Source organism: Acanthopagrus latus, chromosome 24, assembly GCF_904848185.1.
Source record: "Acanthopagrus latus isolate v.2019 chromosome 24, fAcaLat1.1, whole genome shotgun sequence".
NCBI lineage: Eukaryota > Metazoa > Chordata > Actinopteri > Spariformes > Sparidae > Acanthopagrus > Acanthopagrus latus.
In genome coordinates, this window is record NC_051062.1 from 11382635 (window position 1) to 11404041 (window position 21407).

General features: G+C 42.8%; 2 protein-coding genes and 2 long non-coding RNA genes across 4 annotated transcripts in view; 1 reads left to right on the top strand and 3 right to left on the bottom strand.

Annotated features, from left to right (window-relative positions):
• The window catches only part of LOC119015405 (NLR family CARD domain-containing protein 3-like), a 29403-nt gene extending 13524 nt beyond the window's left edge, over window positions 1-15879 (bottom strand). The window contains 1 exon segment of the mRNA XM_037091361.1: window positions 15789-15879. The gene's annotated coding sequence lies outside the window, so the exon portion shown is untranslated.
• On the bottom strand, window positions 5989-14825 carry LOC119015400 (NLR family CARD domain-containing protein 3-like). The gene is made up of 10 exons (XM_037091353.1): window positions 14315-14825; window positions 13896-14009; window positions 13255-13333; window positions 12887-13115; window positions 10928-12722; window positions 10658-10831; window positions 10242-10415; window positions 9649-9822; window positions 7025-7071; window positions 5989-6898 (listed from the first exon to the last, which is right to left on the bottom strand). Exons 1-10 carry the CDS (start codon window positions 14551-14553, stop codon window positions 6354-6356), a joined length of 3570 nt encoding a protein of 1189 aa, XP_036947248.1. The 5' UTR covers window positions 14554-14825; the 3' UTR covers window positions 5989-6353.
• A 2093-nt stretch (window positions 15880-17972) lies between the features above and the next one.
• Window positions 17973-20204, top strand: LOC119015408. Its single transcript, XR_005073332.1, has 3 exons — window positions 17973-18124; window positions 18725-18815; window positions 20067-20204. It is a non-coding gene; the product is annotated as an uncharacterized LOC119015408 (long non-coding RNA).
• Window positions 19588-21171, bottom strand: LOC119015406. The gene is made up of 5 exons (XR_005073329.1): window positions 21061-21171; window positions 20595-20815; window positions 20145-20259; window positions 19845-19973; window positions 19588-19744 (listed from the first exon to the last, which is right to left on the bottom strand). It is a non-coding gene; the product is annotated as an uncharacterized LOC119015406 (long non-coding RNA).
• Window positions 21172-21407: the final 236 nt, after the last annotated feature.

Genomic DNA, 21407 nt, shown 5'->3' on the forward strand with positions numbered 1-21407 from the left:
GCAGTCAAACGTGGTTTACAACAAGAGTCGACTGTCCAGGTGACGTCTGCTGCAAACTACAACTCATGAATATATAATGTGGAGCAAACTGTTGGATGTGCAGATAAACTAACCCACCACAGATGATCTGTTAGAGTCAAAAGTTCAGGATTTTAGATTCTGTTCAGTTATTTTATTGAAGATTGAGCGTGATGATTTGGAAACAGTTCATTAGGTTTCCTGTAAAAGAAACAAGCAGAAATAATTAGTAACAAAGGAAAGGAAATCCATAATTGTAAATTCTACCTTGATTTAACCAACGTGCTCTTTAGCAAGACTTGAAGTGCATCGGAAGTGACAGTCGACCATAATGATCATTAAATAGAGACCCGGTGGACCAACAGCCCAACATATCTGATCCACAAGCCAACAGCAGCTCCCAGAATGTGTCCAAACCTAAAGTGGCATCACGTCCACCAACACCAAGTCATGACATCACTCACCTGAGCAGGTACGCACGCCACACTGAGGAACCAAAGACTGACTGAGTGGCAGCAGCTCAGCTTTATAGGCTGCAGGTGGCTTGATTGGCTGCTGCAGCGGCCGGCCCCCGGAATGTTCCATTTCTGTGGGGGAGTCTGATTCTCTTTGAACAACTTGATCAATTCGCTGATTCAAACAATTCAATCAGTCAGTCAAAGCTTTATTGTCATGCAGTTTCTCCAGGATCAACAAGACAAACACAAACACACAGTCAGAGCTGAATGCTGCTGTCCACCTGTCTGATCAGCAGCTCAGGTGGACACTCTACAGCTCACAGTTTGATCTCAGGACGCTCGCTGGCTTTTGAAGTCCAGCGCTTAGAAATGAAACCTTGAAAGTGCTCAGAGAAGAGACGTGTCCAGTAAAAGTGTCTGAAGAGCCGGACTCTTTCTGAAGCTGCTGCTCAGAAGAAGGAGTGGAAACCTCTGAGAGACTCTTTGCTTGTTGCTTCCTGTGAGCTCAGCAGGTGAAACCAGGGCTGGAGGGGGTCGAGTCTCCTGCCACCTGAACAATGCTGTGACCCTGGACCGCGTGCTACAAACATTTTTATACATTTGAATGTCGTAAGGTTTCATAATTTGTCTTGAAATGGTTTTATTCAAAAACTCATGTTGCAACACGAGCAAACATGCTGGCAGTCTGGAACAGGATCAGCTCCCTGGACAACCTGGACTCAGGAAACACACCTGCAGCCAATCACACAGAGGGTCACTGAAACAGAAACATGTATGAGGGTCGTAACAAACCCCCCGTTAAAACTACTGACAACAACTCAGCAGGAAGACCAGGAATCTCAGGATTACCAGCAAAAATAACAAAGGCTCAATAATAAAGTGGCAAAGTGTTGAAAACGCCCGACAGCTCTGTGGTCAGGGACGACGACAGGAACTGGGAGGAGCCGCCCTGAAACTCTGACTTCCAATCAGCTCCCTGGACAACCTGAAGTCCCTCACACACACCTGCAGCCAATCACACAGAGGCTTGTTGGAACACAGACCAACAATAGAAAAAGTGAATAAATGCACCTTCATTCATTCTTCAGATGACTGAGATGTGAACACTGTGACCTGCACAAGTTCAGAGCTTCTCCAGCAGAGCCCCAATATAACTCAGTGGGATGAAGTCTTAGAGGTCTAGACTTTGTTTTAAAACCTTCTTGAATCCATGTGCCGTTTAGCTCAGTTGGTAGAGCGGGCGTCTCATGTACAGAGGCTGTAGGTTCGAGTCCCGGCATGGCTCCTCCTCTCTGTCAGACCAGAGGTTGAATTTTCCACGTCTGCTTCTCTTCATAACATCAAATAGAACAAATTCAACATCCTAAGGTATCCGGATAGCCAGATGCTGAGCCCTGTACTGTAAAGTCCACTTCACATTTGGAACTCTTCTCTGGACGCTTGTGACTTCCAGCTTTTTAGTCGGACTATTATAATAATTGAAGCCAAAGAAGACTCGAACCCGCAACCTCCGGACTACTAACCTGGCTTCTATCACACTGAGCTAACAGATCTGACTGATGCATCTTGTTTCTGTCACATTTCACCGTTTTCACCCACGACCTCAAAACTTGCAGCCCTGGTTTCACCTGCTGAGCTCACAGGAGGACGAGAGCAAAGAGTGCAGTGTCTGTGTGCAGCCACCAGAGGGCGCTCTGCCCCTGCAGATATGTGTTGGGTCTGTTGGTGCTCTGCAGAGAGACAGCATGGAGCAGGAGGAGCTGCCCAAACCAACGAAGAAGAAGCTGGAGGAGGAGGAGGAGGAGGAGGAGGAGGACACACTGGAATGTTTTGTTTTGTTTTTTCAACGAAAGTTTTTATTTAACATTTGCAAAAAGTACAGACATTCAGACAGAACCGGCACTGAGTGACAGACATATAAAAAGGATTTTAAAAAATCTTAATACAGAAATAATAGTTGTAATTGAAATAAAATAAATTAGTGTATATAAGGCATTTCTTATTTGGGGTAAGTGAAAACGACTTTAGGTATAATATTGTGCGCTCACTTTTCTTATTTGGCAACAGTTTCAAGGTATCGATATAAAAACTCAAAACTCATTTGTGAAGACATTAAAATTTGGGAGGGACTTGGAAAATGTGTGTGTGTGTGTGTGTGTGTGTGTGTGTGTGTGTGTGTGTGTGTGTGTGTGTGTGTGTGTGTGTTAAACTGCATCAAGGAGAAAAATATTGGTGTGTTTTTCTGGGATCTTGTGAGAAAGTATTAAATATCAGTATTGAGATGAATTAAAAGGAAGATGTCACTAAAACTGGAGCATTTGTAGAAATGGCGGCTTGGTTTGTAATTGAAGGAGCGAGAGGCGGCTCAGACCCGGTGTCAACATCTGTCACCTCCTGCTGAACACCAACATCACTCGGACACACAGGAAAACATTCTTCATGTAGAACAGCTGCTGAATTATCAACAATGTCCAAATGATGCAGAACGAGTCAGAGACAGAGTTTCACACAGTTTATAAAGTGGCTCCAACTCAACAACTCACTGAACCAGCGTTGCCAGCTGGGAAATGTAGGATTATCGTACCACAGACATCAAATGATCGTATTTTGAAGGAAATTCATAACCAAAATAACAAGTTTATTGATGCGCTTTAGTCACTCTAGTGTTGAATAGAATCTAACAGGCAGAGAGACAAAGAGAAACAGTATTCATGATAACTGACAAGAAAATAAAGGTCTGGCTTCACATATTACATTTTATTTTCAGAGCAACAACATGTCTCTGTCCTCAAAAACTAATACAATCAGCAAAAACAGCACTTGTGCAAACTTCAAAGTGCCTGCTACCAGGTTATAACTTCAAATAAAGTGCATATATAACCTGCTATATAATAACCTGGAAAAGAGGGAAGCACAGCAGACAACAGGCCAAGGGCTACATGTGTTTGTTCCGAGTGAACCAAAAGTCCAACATCTAATGTGGACAAACACTGAGTGGTGTGTAGCCCTGATCGCCTCGGGCTTCATCAGCTGTCCGGGCTGCGTCACGTCACGTCTCCGCCTTTGGCAGTTTTCTGGATAAAATGAAGAAGAGCGGAGAGCAGACTACTGTTTAGATTAATGACATGTTACATTACATGGCAGATGACTAGAACCCTGTTCATCATGTGCATGAAACAGTTCAGGCCATCAGCTGGGCTCATTAAATAATGAATGCTGCTTCCCTTCAGGTTCAGTCTCCAGCTGTGAGTCCCTGTCTGAGTCTGCTGCACCCTGCTGGGTGGGGGCAGTCCTCTTACTGTTTACATCTCATGTTGTCATGGACCGCAGCATTGTGGTTGTTGGCTTCGAACTGGCACATCCACCTGCCATCTTCACACTCTCTGTTTTTTTTTAATACAGTTCATTGGGCCACCAGCTCTGTCTTCAGCACCGGCAGAAAGCTTTGCTTTCCGAGCCTGCAACAGGTCTCAACCAGCCGGCGAACTGGCTCTCCCGCTCTTTTCTATAGTTTGTAGGCGATGCTGCTCACTTCGACTCTGCCCCGCCGTCTTCTCAGCCTCTCCTCCTCCTCCTCCTTCTCCAGGATCTCTCATTTTCTTTTCCGGGCTTCTTCCAGACCGGCTCTGCTTCTTCTTCTCTTCTTTGTTTTTCTTCTTTCCCTCGCTCATGGAGGGGCGGGCACAGCGGACTATTCAGCCAATCATGACCGTCGTTCTGAGGCAAACGCCTGCACGTCACTCGTAGCTCACATTTAGAAAAGCACGATTGGCTGGAAACTTGTCACATGGAAACAGATGCCTTCAGGGTTCACAAAAAAACTCCGAAAGACAACCACACAATCACGGAATGGTCAAATTATCGTATATTTGGCGTTTTGGGGGGATTATTGATCGTACATCGTACAGAGGGCAAAATTATCGTACAGATAAGATAATTACCGTTCACCTGGCGACACTGTGCTAAACTGACACATTTTTAAAGGGAGTCTGGTGACAGAGAAGTCGCCTATATTGTTACTGTTTAGTGTCTTTGTAACATGTGACATGTTCAGATCAATAACATGTTTCTTCTTTCATAAATGGAGTGTAAATGGTGAAATCAGTGTAAACAGTGTGTTGAAACAGCTGATCAATGTTGGCAGGTAAGACTTTAGCACTTTAGACGCAGAAGCAGACAGGCTGGTACAAACATGCTGCCACAAACTGACACTTTTTACAAGGAGACAAACAACTTCAGCTTCTGATTTAATGCTGAATTTACAACAAGGACACAATGAATTAGAATCTGTCAGCGAAAGAGTTTCATAATGTTTATGAAGATTGTTTTACCTCAAAAACTCACTAAATCTAGTGTTTTTTAAAGGGAGTCTGGTGACAGAGAAGTTAGATCAATAACACGCTGAATGAAATCTTCAGCTGATCTTCTGTGTTTGTCAGTCGAGCTGCTTCCTGTGAATTCCTGTTGAACAAGTTTACATTCACTCACAGTTACTTTCTAAAGTAATCAATTACTTGTTGGTCTTCAGATGTCGTGTTTTGAGTGTTCAAACGTTCACATTCATTTTACAACAGAAACACTGAGGACTTTAACTTCTCACTGTGCAGTAAGTCCTGATGTCACAGTGATGTCACAGTGTGGCGTCTGTAGAATAATGACATCATCCTCTTACAGACTGGTTCAGTATAAACCTCACTGTCTCTGCAACACGTTGTCAAACTGTTGTAAATGATTGTTAACGACCACAGGAAGCATCTAAAATGCGTTGGGACAATCTGACGAGGTTCTGGAGGTCCACATGTCAAATCAACACACTACACGTCGCTTCATGTGTTCTGGTTCCTTTAATATAGCATGAAAACAATATGAATTATTTACAGTTTCCACACTGACAGACAACATGATGAGGACACAAGTAGACTTTTAAATTCAGCTACTTCAGCAGAGGAGAAACATTTCAGTGATGCTGTGCGACATCTTTCAGTCTGATTATAAACTCGTCAGCTGATCGTTTCACAAACAAAGTCACATTTAAACAAAAAAGAAAGATTTGGTACAAGTTTTGGACTCTTTGCTCTGAACATCAACGTTCAGAAGCATCAAACATGAGCTCAAATCTTTTCAGCGCTTTAAAAACTTCATCAGGACAGTTTAGTTTGTGATCTCTGAAAGTGTTTCAGTATTTCATCCGGCTCTCAGACTTCCAAACATCTTCCAACCGGCTCAGACAGAGAAAGACTTTTCTCACAGCTGTTTAGTTTGACGGACCAGATTCAAATCCAACAAATGTCCTGAAAATACAGCCGGACTTCAACAGCCACAAAACACTGAGAGAAACACAATGATTGTCATTCAAATGTGTTTTCTTCTCATATAATAATCAGACAGAAATGAAGAGATGTTGTGCAGTTTATGACTCTGTCACTACGGACATAATTACATGTGTTAACCAACACCATCAAACTTTTAGTTTCATCATTAGAAACACATGAAACAAGTTTCAGGTGGAGTGTCGAGTACATTTGATCAGATTTTACTGTCCATTTACAACTTTGTTCACAATGATTCTTTACAATTAAGGCTGCAGACGAGTCAGTGTTTTCTGTTTCTTACATTTCACTAATGTTGTGTTGTGGATTTTATTGGAACAAGAGCCAGAATTCAAAACAACACATGACAGAAAGTACAAGTCAACGCAATTTACACAATTTAATGGAAGAAGTTTAAAATGTAAATGAAGAATCTTTTCAATCAGTTTGTACAAAGTTGATGATGAATTTATTCCAAGAAGCTGAAAGATTGATGTGACTGTGATCCTGTACAGACTCAACTGTTCAGCACTGACAATGTTTCTGTGACAGGAGGAGACTCTGCACACTAAACACCACACAGACACACTGAGGAACCAGAACTGGACCAGAACCCAAATCCAGGATAAAGAGGTTCAGTGAATGTGGTGTTGCAGGTGTGGAGGTGGATCAGTGAGTCAGAGGAGACTCTGTAGAAGGACAGAGTGCCAGCAGGACAGTTCACATACACTGCTACTCTACCAGAGGAGGAGGAGGAGGAGGAGGAGAGGAATGTTGGTATGTTATTGTGCCAGACAGAGTAACGACCATCATCAGAGCACTCCAGACTCCAGGACTGATCATTGTATCCAAACAAACACTCTGAACTGTCTCCTCTCCTTCTGATTCTTCTGGAACTCACTGATATAGAAACACTTCCTCTCCACTCGACCTCCCAGTAACAGCGACCAGTCAGACCAGTTCTACACAGCAACTGAGGCCACCAGGTCTCAAACCTCTCTGGATGATCAGGATATGACTGAACCTCCTCCACACGTGTCATCTTCCTGTTGTTGTCAGACAGTTTGATTCTTCTGCTGACTGTGTTTGTGTCGACTGTGAGCTCACAGGAATCTGATGGAGAGAAAAAGACACAAGACAGCTGCATTTATTAATGTGTCATCAGTGTGATGATGACATCCCACATGTGAATGAGTGATGTCACAGTGTTTTGATGAATGAAAGTAAAAAGACACTCACACTTCCTCAGACCTGGTGTCAACCATCGGACTCCAGCAGGCTCCACCCTGAAAGGAGGAGGGGGGTCAGAGCAGCACATCCTCTTTCAGCATGCAAACATGGACATGACATGACTCTCATACACAGAAACACAATCTGTCCATCAGGCTGCTTCTCCCTGTTCTCCCTGAACCTCTTCACCTCTGCCACTCTCCTCACACACTGAGAGTGAGCCACAGGATGTTGGTGTGTGTGAAAGAGGACGACAACATCTGAGAACACACAAACCTCTTGTTGGATTTATCACTTCATCTTTATTTTATTGGATGTTGCTGCTGATTCCTGTGGGCGACCTGACGCTTGCTGTTTGATCCAATGTCAACTTGTGCTCATGTTTCTGTATTATAGGACTTTTGGATTTGGACGTCAGAACTTTTGAGGTCCGATTCCTGTTTGAAGCTTGGAGGGCTTTTCTGAATCTCAGCTGCACAGTCTGCTTTTTGTTCTTGCTGTGTTTCTGTTTCTTTGTTTTACTGTGCAAAGAAACAAATACAATTTATATGTAATAAATCAATCAGAAAACATTGGACGTTGGTTCCCGATCTCTGACACAAAACCAAGTGACAGAGACTCCCAGACTGTTTCCCTCCAGAACCTCACAAGTGTCACTGAAGCTGTTAGATAGAAACAGTTTCATGTGTTGACATGTTCATGTGACTATAGTTTGGTGCTGGATTTATATCTGATGTATATTACAGCAGTAATAGTTACTGTGAGGAGAACTTCATGTCATTTTTGATGCCATTAAAGAAGAAACGGTGACAGAAAATGTCTTTTAATCTGAAATCTGCTGTGGTGAACATGAAGTGTCCAGATGTGACCAGAAGAACATCTGACTATGAAGCCAGGAATCTGTCTTTCTTTCTGTCTGTCTGTGGTTCACATGTCTCCAGAACCGTTCATCCAATCTACTTTATACTTGGCAGGTTTGTTGCTGAGGACTCAAAGAAGTGCAGTGTTCAATTTGAATTCAATATCATGATATTTTAGGGCTGCGACAACTAAAGTTTGGACAGGATGAACTTTTGGACCTGATCAACTTCGTCCATTAGTAAACCTGTTGTTCCCGCAAACACAAGATTAGGGCCCGGCTACATTACAGGTTTCAATTTAAAAACCAACATTTCAGACAGAAACAACTTCTGTCTGTGCTCTCAGGTCTGTGATGGATCAGTGTCGCCCCCTTGTGGGTAATTAGCTGAAGTACGGTCAGAGACACTGGAGTACATGAGAGGAGTTTTTAGAATATGTCATGTTGTAGTAAGAGATCGTCTTAAGTGAAGTCTTTATTTCTTCACAACAGAAACTTGAGCACATCTGTTCTGTTAAAATATCTATTACATGTTCTTTTTATTCTCAGTGCACGGCTCAGGCTGCATTCACAATGTGTATTTATCTTCTTATTTTATTTTTTAAATTCAAATCCAAATTCAAAATGTCTTTATTGGCACGATGTGACACAAACATGTCACCAAAGCAAGAAAAGAAGAATATTGTAGTACAAAGACTAGTACAGTAGATCAAAAACACAACATAGATATAACTCTAACCAAAGCTGACAATAACAACACAACACTAAATAATAAGTGTCATCACATATAACATGAACAACTCTCAGCTGACTGACTACCCCAAAACTCACCAAACTTGGAAAATATGTCACACCTGCCGAAAAATGTCATAATGTATTGTCGTCCTCAGTTTCCACCACAAGGTGGAGCGATAATCAAGTAAAGTGCATTTTGGATTATAATATGCTGTGTCGCACATTCAAACACCTTATATCCACACGTTCACTGAATTGTACTGAATCTTGCCATTTCCTGTTTTTTATCACAGATTCGCAGCTCCACTTTAAAGACTCACACAGAAAGCCGACGCTGTGGCTCCTACAGAGGCGTGACGGTACATGTCATGATCATGATGTCTGTGTGTTTTCAAGGTGTTTCCCCAGTGTCCTTCTGTCAGTCTAAACCCACAGATAGTTTATAATCACATGGATGCTGTTGTGATTGAGATCCTGACCCACCAAACATCCTGGAAAGTGACAATGTTACATTTTTCGCTCTAAATTACATAATTAGATAATTACCATCAGTAAACTCGATGGCGTCTGATTCTGTCACTCGGGGGGATGGAGGTAAAGTTCACTGAAGTCTTGGTCTGGAGGGCATGTCACCGTCATGGGGATTTATTTTTCAGCACAAACACTTGGTGAGTTAAAGTTTTTTGTTGGTGACAGACGCTGTGTTTCACACAGAAATGTGATTTAGAGTCGGGAGGACGGATGAGACAACAGACGGGAGGACAGATGCTTCTCCACATATAACTGCAGTATTTTTTCCTCATATAAGCTGCAAAAGACAGTTACTACGTTAATTTTGTTTGGTCCTGTAAAGTTGCTTTGTGGGACATTCCTCTTTATTTACTTGAGTGAAGGACCAACACGCGCCGATCAGCACCGGAGCGAAATCTCACCACTCATCGCCTCCGACAAAATTCTAACAGAGGCGGAGACGGAGAATTGGTGCAGCAGTGTGAATGGAGCTACTGACTGTCTGTGGCTGCAGCAGGACTCTTCATACCTGAGAGTGTCCAGTCTCCAGCCTGGATCCTCCAGTCGAGCAGACAGCTGCTTCATTCCCGAGTCTCCTGGATGATTGTAGCTCAGGTCCAGCTCTCTCAGATGGGAGGGGTTGGAGTCCAGAGCTGAGACCAGAGAAGTACAGCCTTCCTCTGTGATCAGACAGCCTGACAGCCTGCAGACACACAAAACAACGAAACAATCCTGATAATTCAGTGCACATCTGTGTTCAAGGGTTTAACGTTTATAATATCGTTTTCAGAGGTGGAATGAAACCGTCCCCCAATTCCACCTTTGTAACTTTCACACCAACAGTAAGGTGGAATATTGACACAAGGTTCCTGACTTGAAGAGGCAGTGTGAATGATCTCTCTGTCTCTCTAACTCTCAACCAAACCAGTTGAGACAGATGGCAGCCAAACACTTAGTCTGGTTCTGCTCGAGGTTTCTGTCTGTTAAAATGTAGTATTTTCTCAACACTGTGTTGAGTGCTTGCTCATAGGGGACATGTTGGAATTATATCAGGTGTATGATCAAGACCTGCTCCAATTGTTAAGTTACGTAAAATAATGAAATAAAATAATGAATCCTGACCTGAGAGTTTCAAGGACACAGTGTGGACTCTTCAGTTCAGCAGAAAGTAGCTTCACTCCTGAATCCTGCAGGTTGTTGTTACTCAGGTCCAGCTCTCTCAGACTAGAGGACTGGGAGCTGAGAACTGAGGACAGAGCTTCACAGCTTCTCTCTGAGAGGTTACAGTCACTCAGCCTGGAGCATGAACAGTAAAAATAGACATTTACATTTTTCATAATAACACTGTGCCACATATGAACTTGCTTTCTGTTCTACTCTTATATGTAGGAGATATGAAAAATCAACAAGACTAAATCTGGATAAACAATGATAAGCAGCAGGGTTTCAAAACATAAGAGTTATGACTTGAGAGAGAACTGAATTCAAACTTTAAAGAAATACAAAGATAAGTTGAGACAAACTATGAACTATCTGACCTGAGAGATTCAAGTCTACATTGTGGACTCTCCAGTCCAACAGACAGATGTTTCAGTCCTGAATCCTGCAGGTTGTTGTTACTCAGGTCCAGCTCTCTCAGACTAGAGGACTGGGAGCTGAGAGCTGAGGACAGAGCTTCACAGCTTCTCTCTGAGAGGTTACAGTCACTCAGTCTGGATAAAGAATAATGAGCAGAACAAGACAATTATTTCTACTTGGGTCAATAACAGCACATTTACTGAATTGTGAAGAAACTTCTCCACACTTACAGAGCTTTGTTGGAGGCTTTGACCACTGGCAGCAGCCTCAGAAGAGCCTCCTCTGAAGCAGAGTATTTCTTCAGGTCAAACACGTCCAGATCTTCTTCTGATGACAGTAAGATGAAGACCAGAGCTGACCACTGAGCAGGAGACAGTTTATCTGTGGAGAGACGTCCTGATCTCAGGTACTGTTGGATCTCCTCCACTAGAGAACCATCGTTCAGTTCATTCAGACAGTGGAACAGATTGATGCTTCTCTCTGGAGACAGATTCTCACTGATCTTCTCCTTGATGTACTGGACTGTTTTCTGATTGGTCTGTGAGCTACTTCCTGTCTGTGTCTGCAGACCTCGGAGGAGAGACTGATTGGTCTGCAGTGAAAGACCCAGGAGGAAGCGGAGGAACAAGTCCAGGTGTCCATTTGGACTCTGTAATGCCTTCTTCACAGCACTGTGGTAGAAACATGTTGATTTTCCTCCGAACACTTTAGACCACCGGGATGTTGACTGCTCTTCATCTGACAGTAGATTGACTCTAGAGTCGATGAACGTCAGATGGACATGAAGAGCAGCCAGAAACTCCTGAACACTCAGATGGATGAAGCAGAACACCTTGTCCTGGTACAGTCCTCTCTCCTCTTTAAAGATCTGTGTGAACACTCCTGAGTACACTGAGGCTGCTCTGATATCGATGCCACACTCTGTCAGGTCTGATTCATAGAAGATCAGGTTTCCTTTCTGCAGCTGATCAAAAGCCAGTTTTCCCAGAGACTCGATCATCTTCCTGCTCTCTGGAGTCCAGTGTGGATCTGTCTCAGCTCCTCCATCATACTTGACCTTCTTCACTTTGGTCTGAACCACCAGGAAGTGGATGTACATCTCAGTCAGGGTCTTGGGCAGCTCTCCTCCCTCTCTGGTCTTCAGCACATCCTCCAGAACTGTAGCAGTGATCCAGCAGAAGACTGGGATGTGGCACATGATGTGGAGGCTTCGTGATGTCTTGATGTGGGAGATGATTCTGCTGGCTTGTTTCTTGTCTCTGAATCTCTTCCTGAAGTACTTCTCCTTCTGTGGGTCAGTGAACCCTCTGACCTCTGTCACCATGTCAACACACCCAGGAGGGATCTGATTGGCTGCTGCAGGTCGTGTGGTTATCCAGAGGTGAGCAGAGGGAAGCAGTTTCCCCCTGATGAGGTTTGTCAGCAGCACATCCACTGAGGTGGACTCTCTAACATCAGTCAGGATCTCAGTGTTGTGGAAGTCCAGAGGAAGTCGACACTCATCCAGACCGTCAAAGATGAAAACAACCTGGAACTCTTCAAAGCTGCAGATTTCTTTGGTTTCAGTGAAGAAGTGATGAACAAGTTCCACCAAGCTGAACTTTTTCTCTTTCAGCACATTCAGCTCTCTGAAAGTGAATGGAAATGTGAACTGTATGTCCTGGTTGGCTTTGTCTTCAGCCCAGTCCAGAGTGAACTTCTGTGTTAAGACTGTTTTCCCGATGCCAGCCACTCCCTTTGTCATCACTCTTCTGATTGGTTCGTCTCTTCCAGGTGAGGCTTGAAAGATGTCTTCCTGTCTGATTGTTGTTTCTGGTCTGTCTGGTTTCCTGGATGCTGTTTCAATCTGTCTGACCTCATGTTCATCATTGACCTCTGCAGTCCCTCCCTCTGTGATGTAGAGCTCTGTGTAGATCTGATTCAGAAGGGTTGGGTTTCCTGCTTTAGCGATCCCCTCAAACACACACTGGAACTTCTTCTGAAGGTTAGATTTGAGTTTACGCCGACAAACTGCAGCAACATGTTCTAAATGAACACACAAAAGAGTTAATTAGACAATTCATAAGACAATTTCCTTGCCTTTAACTAGCACATATAAACATATTTTTCATGTTTTTCCTCCATCTGTTGAGACATTACAAACTGTGTCATTGATCCATCATGTTAAATCTTTAGTGAAATCCTCTTACTGCTCTGCAGACGGTCAGCCAGCTCCTCCTGCTTCATTCTCCTCAGGAAGTGAAGTGTGATCTTCAGAAATGCCTCTCTGCTGCTCCTCCTCTGCTCTTCATCCTCACCGTCCAACACCTCCTCATCCTCCCTCTGACTCTCTAAGCATTCTGGGTAATCTGAACTCAGAACCTTGTGGACCTTCTTCAGCTCGTTCTTCACAAAAGTCACAATGTTCTCCTCCAGCAGCTGAAACAGAATATTATGTGAATGACAACATTTAACATCAGATCCATGTTGGACAGATTCACCACTGGTCTGTAAAGTGCAGCATGGAGATTATTGTGAACAGACTGGATGTAAAAGTAGTTGTTGTTCATGTACAGACCATAAATATGGAGTCCAGGTGTGTCTGATGCTGCTGGACAGACGGACCTCTGGGAACCTCTGAGCTCTCCTGGTCGACTCTGTGGAGGAATCATGAAGAATCAGTCACATTGTGTCTGTCCCATCCTGTCTTCTCCTACTCACTATTGTTTTAGAGCCCAGGATGTGTAAGAAACACACAGAAACTACACAATCTGAAGCGTCCCAGTGGATCTAATCAGAGAAACATGGACGCTCGCTGCAAACAGGTGTTTGAATGGAAAGTCTGTGAACTTCAGATCAACTACAGCAGCTGATTTAACAGCTGAGGGCACTTTGAGAAAAGACAGGAGGAGTCGGCTGCTAACACATACTGTCAAAGACTGAGACTGAGCTCAGATCAACTGAATCAAAGTGAGAATAACAACTACAAACTGTTTTACTGCACGTTTCACAAACAAACACTATCTCAAAAAAAGATGAGGTTAAATCATCAGACAAATGTTAAACTGGACTGAAGAGATGAAGACTGGTTTCACATGTGAGAATATAAATGTACTAAAGAAAAACAATGATGAAAAAAACAACAAGTTTAAACAAATTTCTCTGAATAAATAACATAAAACATGAATCAGTCACATATTAATGTTATTAACAGCTCACCTCTGTACAGCAGGATCTGGTTGTCCTTTAAAATCAATGAAACGACCGATTGACCGGTCACTCCTGAAGGACACACAGCTGGGCTCAGGTCCAGGTCCAGTAGAGGCTGGTCTCCTGTTGGACAGAGAAGAAGACCACCAGCGATGTTCATTCACTTTCTAGTCTTCAGACACAGAAGCTTCTGTCCATAAAATAGTGGAAAACATCAGGAATAAACCTTCAGAGAATATTGGACCAAACTAATTCAATAAAGTGAAATGAAGAGTTGAAGACTGGTTCTATTGGGCAGCTTTCTAAAGTGAGAAGATAAATTTAAGTGAAGAAGAACGAAGCTGAAAATAAACATCAGGTTTCAAAAAACATCTTTCTCTACTGTTAAAACATGAATCAGTCACATATTAATGTTATTAACAGCTCACCTCTTTACAGCAGGAGCTGGTTGTCCTTTAAAATCAATGAAACGACCGATTGACCGGTCACTCTTGAAGGACACACAGCTGGGCTCAGGTCCAGATCCAGGTTGAGGTCCAGGTCCAGGTCCTGGTCCAGGTCCAGGTCCAGTGGTTTTAGAGGGAGGGCCTCCCTCCTCTCTGTCCTCACACTGATTCATGCTGCTCATCTCACACACACTTTCATCTGGAGAGGAAACACAAATCATTCATCTGCACATCAACTGAAATCAGCCTTTGGCTCAGAAACACTCTTGAAGGACAAAATGTCTGAAAGTCGACTTCCTCTTCTAACATTTAAACTCACAGCACATTATTCCACAACTCACTGACTCTATTAATACATATTTCACTAAATGACATCAAACCAAAACTAAATCAGGTCATTAAATCAGTTTGTATTCTGTTTCTTATTGTTCTCTACTAACAAAGTCGCTCACAGCAGTGATGTGAAATCTGGAGACAAATGTGAAAATGTCTTCTGACAGAAAAGTGACTGATCCAGGACCTGTCTTCACAGATCTGCAGGAAGGAAAGTGATGTCATCAGTGTGAGGTTTATTTCAAAATAAAAGACTTTTGTCGCATAGTAAATTAATCTTATTTATGTCATTTCTACATAAACATTAGGACTTTAAAGGGTATAAAAACAGTCACTGTCCTTCTGTTCATGACTGTGGAGACTCTCTGTGCAGCTTGGAGTGTTAAATAACTGATTAAAAACAAATACTGACAAGTTGATTAAACCAAGAGGCCGAAATTGTTCTAATAACCTGTTGTATTATTATAAAATATGAAAGTCTCAGGTGTGTTCAGGTGGGTTTTGTCTGTAGAGGCTATGACGTCTCTCACTGACGTCACGTCTCCTGTCAGAACATCAGCTGCTGGACTTGGATCAGTCCACTAGATGACGTCATGACGCTGTGGCGGAGTCAACACACACGTTTCTCTGATATCTTTTAATCTAAAAGAGTCAATCTGGTCATCTGATGTTTATTTAAAACATTTATCTGCAAAGTAAAAATTAGAATCTTCCTCTGAGAAGTAATCAGGAGCAGAAATACTCGAGCAACGTAACGGACCTACTTTAAGTACTAACACTGAGAGCCGACGTGTTCCTGCTGACTGCTGCTCAGTCATGAAGTTCTATTTGTATTAAGTATATAAACCTTCAGACTCCTGGATGTCCTCTTACTGCCTCCTCATCAGTCCTGGACTGTAAATACAACCACAGATTATTCACCGACACCAACAGCTGCTCTGCAGTTGCGTTTAGTGCCTCAGACAGCGTGAAAATGGCGGATGTGTGTCCGGAAGCTCCGAGTTTAAACTCGTTTGTTTGGAGAAATAAACAACCGAGATTCACATTTTGCGCTGTTTCCGGTGTAACAATGAAAAGTAGAGCTTGTGTTAGCGAGTCGAACATGTCAGATTCATTACATTACCTTCAGCTGGAGGTTCAGACGGAGAAAACTATTTGCAACACACCTGTGAGAGAAAGTGAAACTAAACTTTAAGGAAGAAACACCCAGAGAGGCGTGTGACTGACTGGGAATCTTCCTGGTAGACTGAGGGCGCTGCAGCACGACCCACAACCAGCCGAACACATGCCGAATTTACAAGAAGGCCCAAATAATGAAGAATCAGTCACAAACAGGCTTCACGGAGTTTATAAAGTGTCTCCTGACTCAAAAACTCACTAAATGTTGAGATTTCATAAGGGAGTCTGGGGGTTGTCTCTCCCTCTCCGCCTCCTGGCTGCTGATGTGACTTGTAATATGTTGGTGTTCATGTTTGTCCTCTGCTGTCTCTGCTGTGATCTTGTGTTTTTTTCAATCATCTCATCTCATCTGATCTCGTGCTGATCCAATAACAAATCAATACATTCATGCGTGTTGATGAAACAGGTTTGCTGAAGTTGTGCTGCTGTACTGACTACTTTAACCCTGTGGCAGCTCTTTATGTCTTGCAGCAAAGGATTGTGGGTATTTCTACCACCACACGTGGGCCTGAATAAATTTGACCCTTTTTTATTCTAATGAACATCAGGTTTAAAAATCATCTGAACCACCCAGGAATTGAACCGGCAACCTCAGAACTACTAACTGGGCCTCTATCAGCCTGAGCTACTGAATCTGACTGACAGGCTTTGTTTCTTTTTCGATTTCAGTCTTTTGAACTTCAACACTCAAAAAATCAATCAACACTCGAAACTTGGTTTCACCTGCTGAATTAACAGGATGCAACAACCAAAGAGTCTGTCAGAGGTTTTCACTCCTTCTTCTGAGCTGTAACTTCATAAAGAGTCCAGCACTTTTATTTAACACATCTGTTCTCTGAGCGCTTTTAAGTGTTGGACTTCAAAAGTCACTGAGTGTCATAAGATTAAACTCTGAGCTGTAGAGTGTCCACCTGAGCTGCTGATCTGACAGGTGGACACCTTCAGAACTCAGTCAAGGTTTGAACTCACAACTTTCTGTTGTCCCAGCAGCACTTTATCTTACTGAGCTAAGGAGCTGGGGATCAAGGTCTCATTCTGACAGGATTTCACTCTTTGTTTTGGACATCAGGTTTAAAAATTACCTGAACTACCCAGGGTTTGAACCCACAACCTCCAGACTTCACCGAGTAACAATTAAACCTGCATCCTCAGACCTGCTGACCAGGTTTCTATCAGCCTGAGCTACTGGATCTGACAGATTCTTGTTGTTTCTTTCACATTTCACTCTTCTGAACCTCAACACTCAAAAACTCAATGAAGAATTGAACCCACGACCTCAAAACTTGTGAGCCTAGCATCACCCTGCTGAGCCAACAGGACGATGAGAGCGAAGAGTCTCTCGGCGCTTTGCACTTTTTCTTCTGAGCAGCAACTTTATAAAGAGTCAGGATTCAAACCCACAACCTCCAGACCTGCTCATCAGAAACCTGAACATCCTGCTTTTGACTTTTTGTGTCTGATGTGTCTTCAAAACTCAGACTGACTCAAGGATTGAACTCCCAATCTCAGGCCTACGCGACAGTCCTCCAACACACTGAGCTACCTGGACATCAGGTGTGCAAGTTTGTGTTTCCTTTACTCTACTTTGGACAATGGTGCACAGCACTAAATGGTTAGATAGACACATCTGCCTTGACTTGATTTTCATTATTGTCACACTTTGCTTCCAACTGTATTTGTCTGCATGCAGTGAACATTATCCAATCAAACAACATCACAGTTTGTCATAAATATTTTGATGTGTTGTAAGAACCGAAATAACCTGTTTTGGTGATAAGTGACCCAAAGTGACCCAATCATAGTCATACAGGAAGGACGAGAGATCTGTTAGCTCAGTTGGTAGAGCAGGTGTATCATGTGCAGAGGCTTTATCCTCTCTGCAGGATCCGGGTTCGACTCCAGACCGAGGGAGGTTTACGGTGTGTAAATCCATCTCACCCTGTTTCATGTCAAATCTTCTGTACATCTATTAATAAAGCAACATAAAGACCAAAATAAATGAATAAAAAGTCAAACCTGCAGTTTCCTGAGATTAAAAAGTTTTGTGTGAAAACAACCTGCTCTGCTGCATTTGCATTTTAACAACACGCTGCTTGTGTGTCAATGCTTATTTTGTCAATAAAGCTTCTTTGAATCGAGTGGAGGCCGTTTGCCCAATCAGAGGGTGAGACGTCACACTTCCGGTCTGTCTCGTATGGCCCCAGTCAGCTCGCAGCTCTCTCTGTTTGTCCACCGACATGCTGACGGTCGGACGCTTCGTGTGAGCAGCAGATAACTAAAGTAAGTGCTTCATTCATCTGTTACATGTTTTCACCGGCTGTCTGGATACTTCGCATGTCGCTCCAGCGACAGTAACCGAGCTAACACTGCTGTCCGTGTAGCTAACTAACAGCTAGCTGCCTTTAGCTTGTTAGCTCCGCTAGTGCCGTGAACAAACCGTTTCAGTGAAGAATGATGGCACTCGGAGTGAAATGAAGCGTTTACTGCACATTTGGACTCGCATAATGTTAAATTAAATGGCAAGAACGCTTCAAATTAAGATATCTGACAAGCGTTTTCCATGCCAACTTAGCAACGCTAGCAAATGAGCGTTGATTGAAAGTAACTCGCTGCAGCTGTGCAGCAAGTCTGCATTTAATCAGGTACAAATTAAACTCTTTTGTGTCAAACTTTTAATCAGATGTTGACGAAACAAACCCAGGTTTAATTTACTCAAGTACTTTCTTAGGTACCTTTTATAAATTTGATTGTACATTTGATTAAAACAGTTGATTCCCTTCACTGTTTAAACTGAATCCACCACCTGTTTGTCTGAACTTATTGCTGCTTTATGATCGAACATGTAACATTTGTGTTAAACTTGTCGTGTTTTTCTTTCAGATTCCCTCTATGGCTTCTCGAGCGGGTCCGAGAGCGACGGGCACAGCCGGCAGCGACTTCAGCACCGCGTCGCTTCACACGACCAGATGAGGTCCGTTCTTTTTGCTGTTCAAGACTCATCGGTCTGCAACAAACAGTTTCGGAGAGCCCGAATTGACCTCTGCAGTTTGCTAATTTTGTAACCTAGAAAGTGTCTGACGTGAAATGCAGATGAATAAATGCTTGTTCATAGCTTTGATTTAGCATCTAGTGCTAGTACCTGTCTTACTTTCATGAAATAAAAACGTTTGATTCAGTTTGAGCCTAACTTTGCAGTTTTATTGGCTCCTTTTATGCATTTCATGGAAAAATATTGTAGCATTTAATAGTTTGACAAGGGGAAGTGAAATAAAGGTCACAGCTGACAAAGCACATGTAGTTAAATGAAGTTTATTGTTTGTAAAAACTCATGGACTTAAACACATTTCACATTGGAAAACAAACTTTAATGAAAAGTCACAAAAAGGTTTAACATTACAAGCACCAAATAACTTGTATACCAATTAATTACCATTTAAACATGCTTGAAAAATGTAGAATATTAAGATAAAACAGTAGCCTTTTTGCAATAAAATGTAGTTCAGCTGTTTGAACCTCATGTCTCCTACGTGAACTATGACAAAGATGACTACTTGTCTGAAAAAAGCCTTTGTAACAGATTTTAAAATAACTTTCAATATGTCAACTATGAATGCATTTCCCAGTTTATTATACTGGGAAATGCATTCATAATTGACATACTCAGTTATTTTAAAATCTTTATAACAAAGGCGTTTTTCAGACAAGTAGTCATCTTTGTCATAGTTCACGTAGAAGACATGAGGTTCAAACAGCTGAACTACATTTTATTGTAAAAAGGCTGCTGTGTTATCTTCTAGACACTCTACATTTTTCAAGCATGTTTAAATGTTAATATTAATGGGTATGGAAGTTATTTGGTGTAAGACAAAACGGTGAATTCGCTTTCAGGATCTGACGCACCTGGAAGAAGAAGAAGAAACAAAGTTAAAGTTCACTGTTGGGCAACAAGAATTAGCAGATGAAACAAAGTTAGTTCCTCATTACAGGATGGTTTTCTCACCCTCCACCTTTTCACCAGCGAGTCCTTCAGGCCTCGTCAGTCCTGCTGGGACGGCAGCTGGTTTTAGAGTTCCTGGTCCCGGGGTCCGCCCCTCTTCTCATCGTGCAGGGCTGTGTTTCTGCTGAACACCTGAAACAAATAAAATGCAGACAGAATCAGACACTGCAAACCTTCAGTTTATTTATTTTTTTTTATTTGTTAAGACTGTTTTTTCATTCGCAGGTGACAGCAAGCCAGCTAACGACTACTCAGCATCATCCTGTCTGCTTCTTGGCGCTGCCCCGCAACAACATCAGCTACCTGGTTTTCTCCACGATCATCTCAGGGCTCGTCTGCATCACCCCGCTGATCTACAGCTCCGTGGAGATGTTCTGCGCCACCGGCTCGGCAAGGCCTACCGCTTCATCTTCAGCTTCTGTGGACAAAGAGGAGCGACTCCCAAAACTTTTGTGATCTTTTTCTACATTACAACTGTCCCTGGACTGCTGCCATCCATCTGTACATTAATCTTGACCTTTTATTTATAAACTTTAACATGTAAATTGTTTTGTAAACATTAAAAATACATTTAAGACTGGATTGTTTGTCAGGCGGTTATGGAGTTAAATCACTCCACAGGTGAGGTGCATCTTGTGAAATGAAGGTCACATGCAGTCAAACATGATGTCTGGTGTGAAAAACAAGTCATGAGGATATAATTTGGACATGGAGTGAAGCATCCGGAGGAGGATACAAAGACAATGAACTAACCTATGAAGGAATTTATTTGATGTAAGGTCAAAAGGTCAGGAAGAAAGATTCTTTTCTAAGAAATCTTGTAAAACAGGATCAGCTGCCTCAAAAACTGTTGCCTGTGCAGATAAACTAACCACCATAAATATATTTGAATCAAAAGTTCAGGATTTCAGATTCTGTTCAGTTATTTTATTGAAGCTTGAGTGCGATGATTTGGAAACAGTTCATTAGGTTTCCTATGAAAGAAAGAAAACAAATAATTGGTAACAAACAGACTGGTGACTTTGCAAACATAGTTCATGATAGTAAATTATACTGATTTAACCAAAGTGTTCTTTAGCAGCATCGTAAGTGTCAGTCAACCATAATTATCATTAAATAAAGCAACATGTGTGATTCACAATCCAACAGCATCTCCCAGAATGTGTCTAAACCTAAACTAGCATCACGTCAACCAAGACCAAGTCATGACACAACTTACCTGAGCAGGTACGCACACCAGACTGAGGAACAAAGGACTGACTGTGTGGCAGCAGGTCACCTTTATAGCCTCCAGGTGGCTTGATTGGCTGCACATCCCACATGGGGGGGGGGGGGGGGGGGGGGGTGATTGGTGGTCATGTGGGGGGGAGGGAGGGGGGGGGGTGATTGGTGGTCATGTGGGGGGGAGGGAGGGGTGGGGGGGAGGGAGGGGGGGGGGTGATTGGTGGTCATGTGGGGGGGAGGGAGGGGTGGGGGGGTGGGGGGAATTGGTGAGGATGGGGGGGAGGGGGAGGGAGGGGTGGGGGGAATTGGTGAGGATGGGGGGAGGGAGGGGTGGGGGGAATT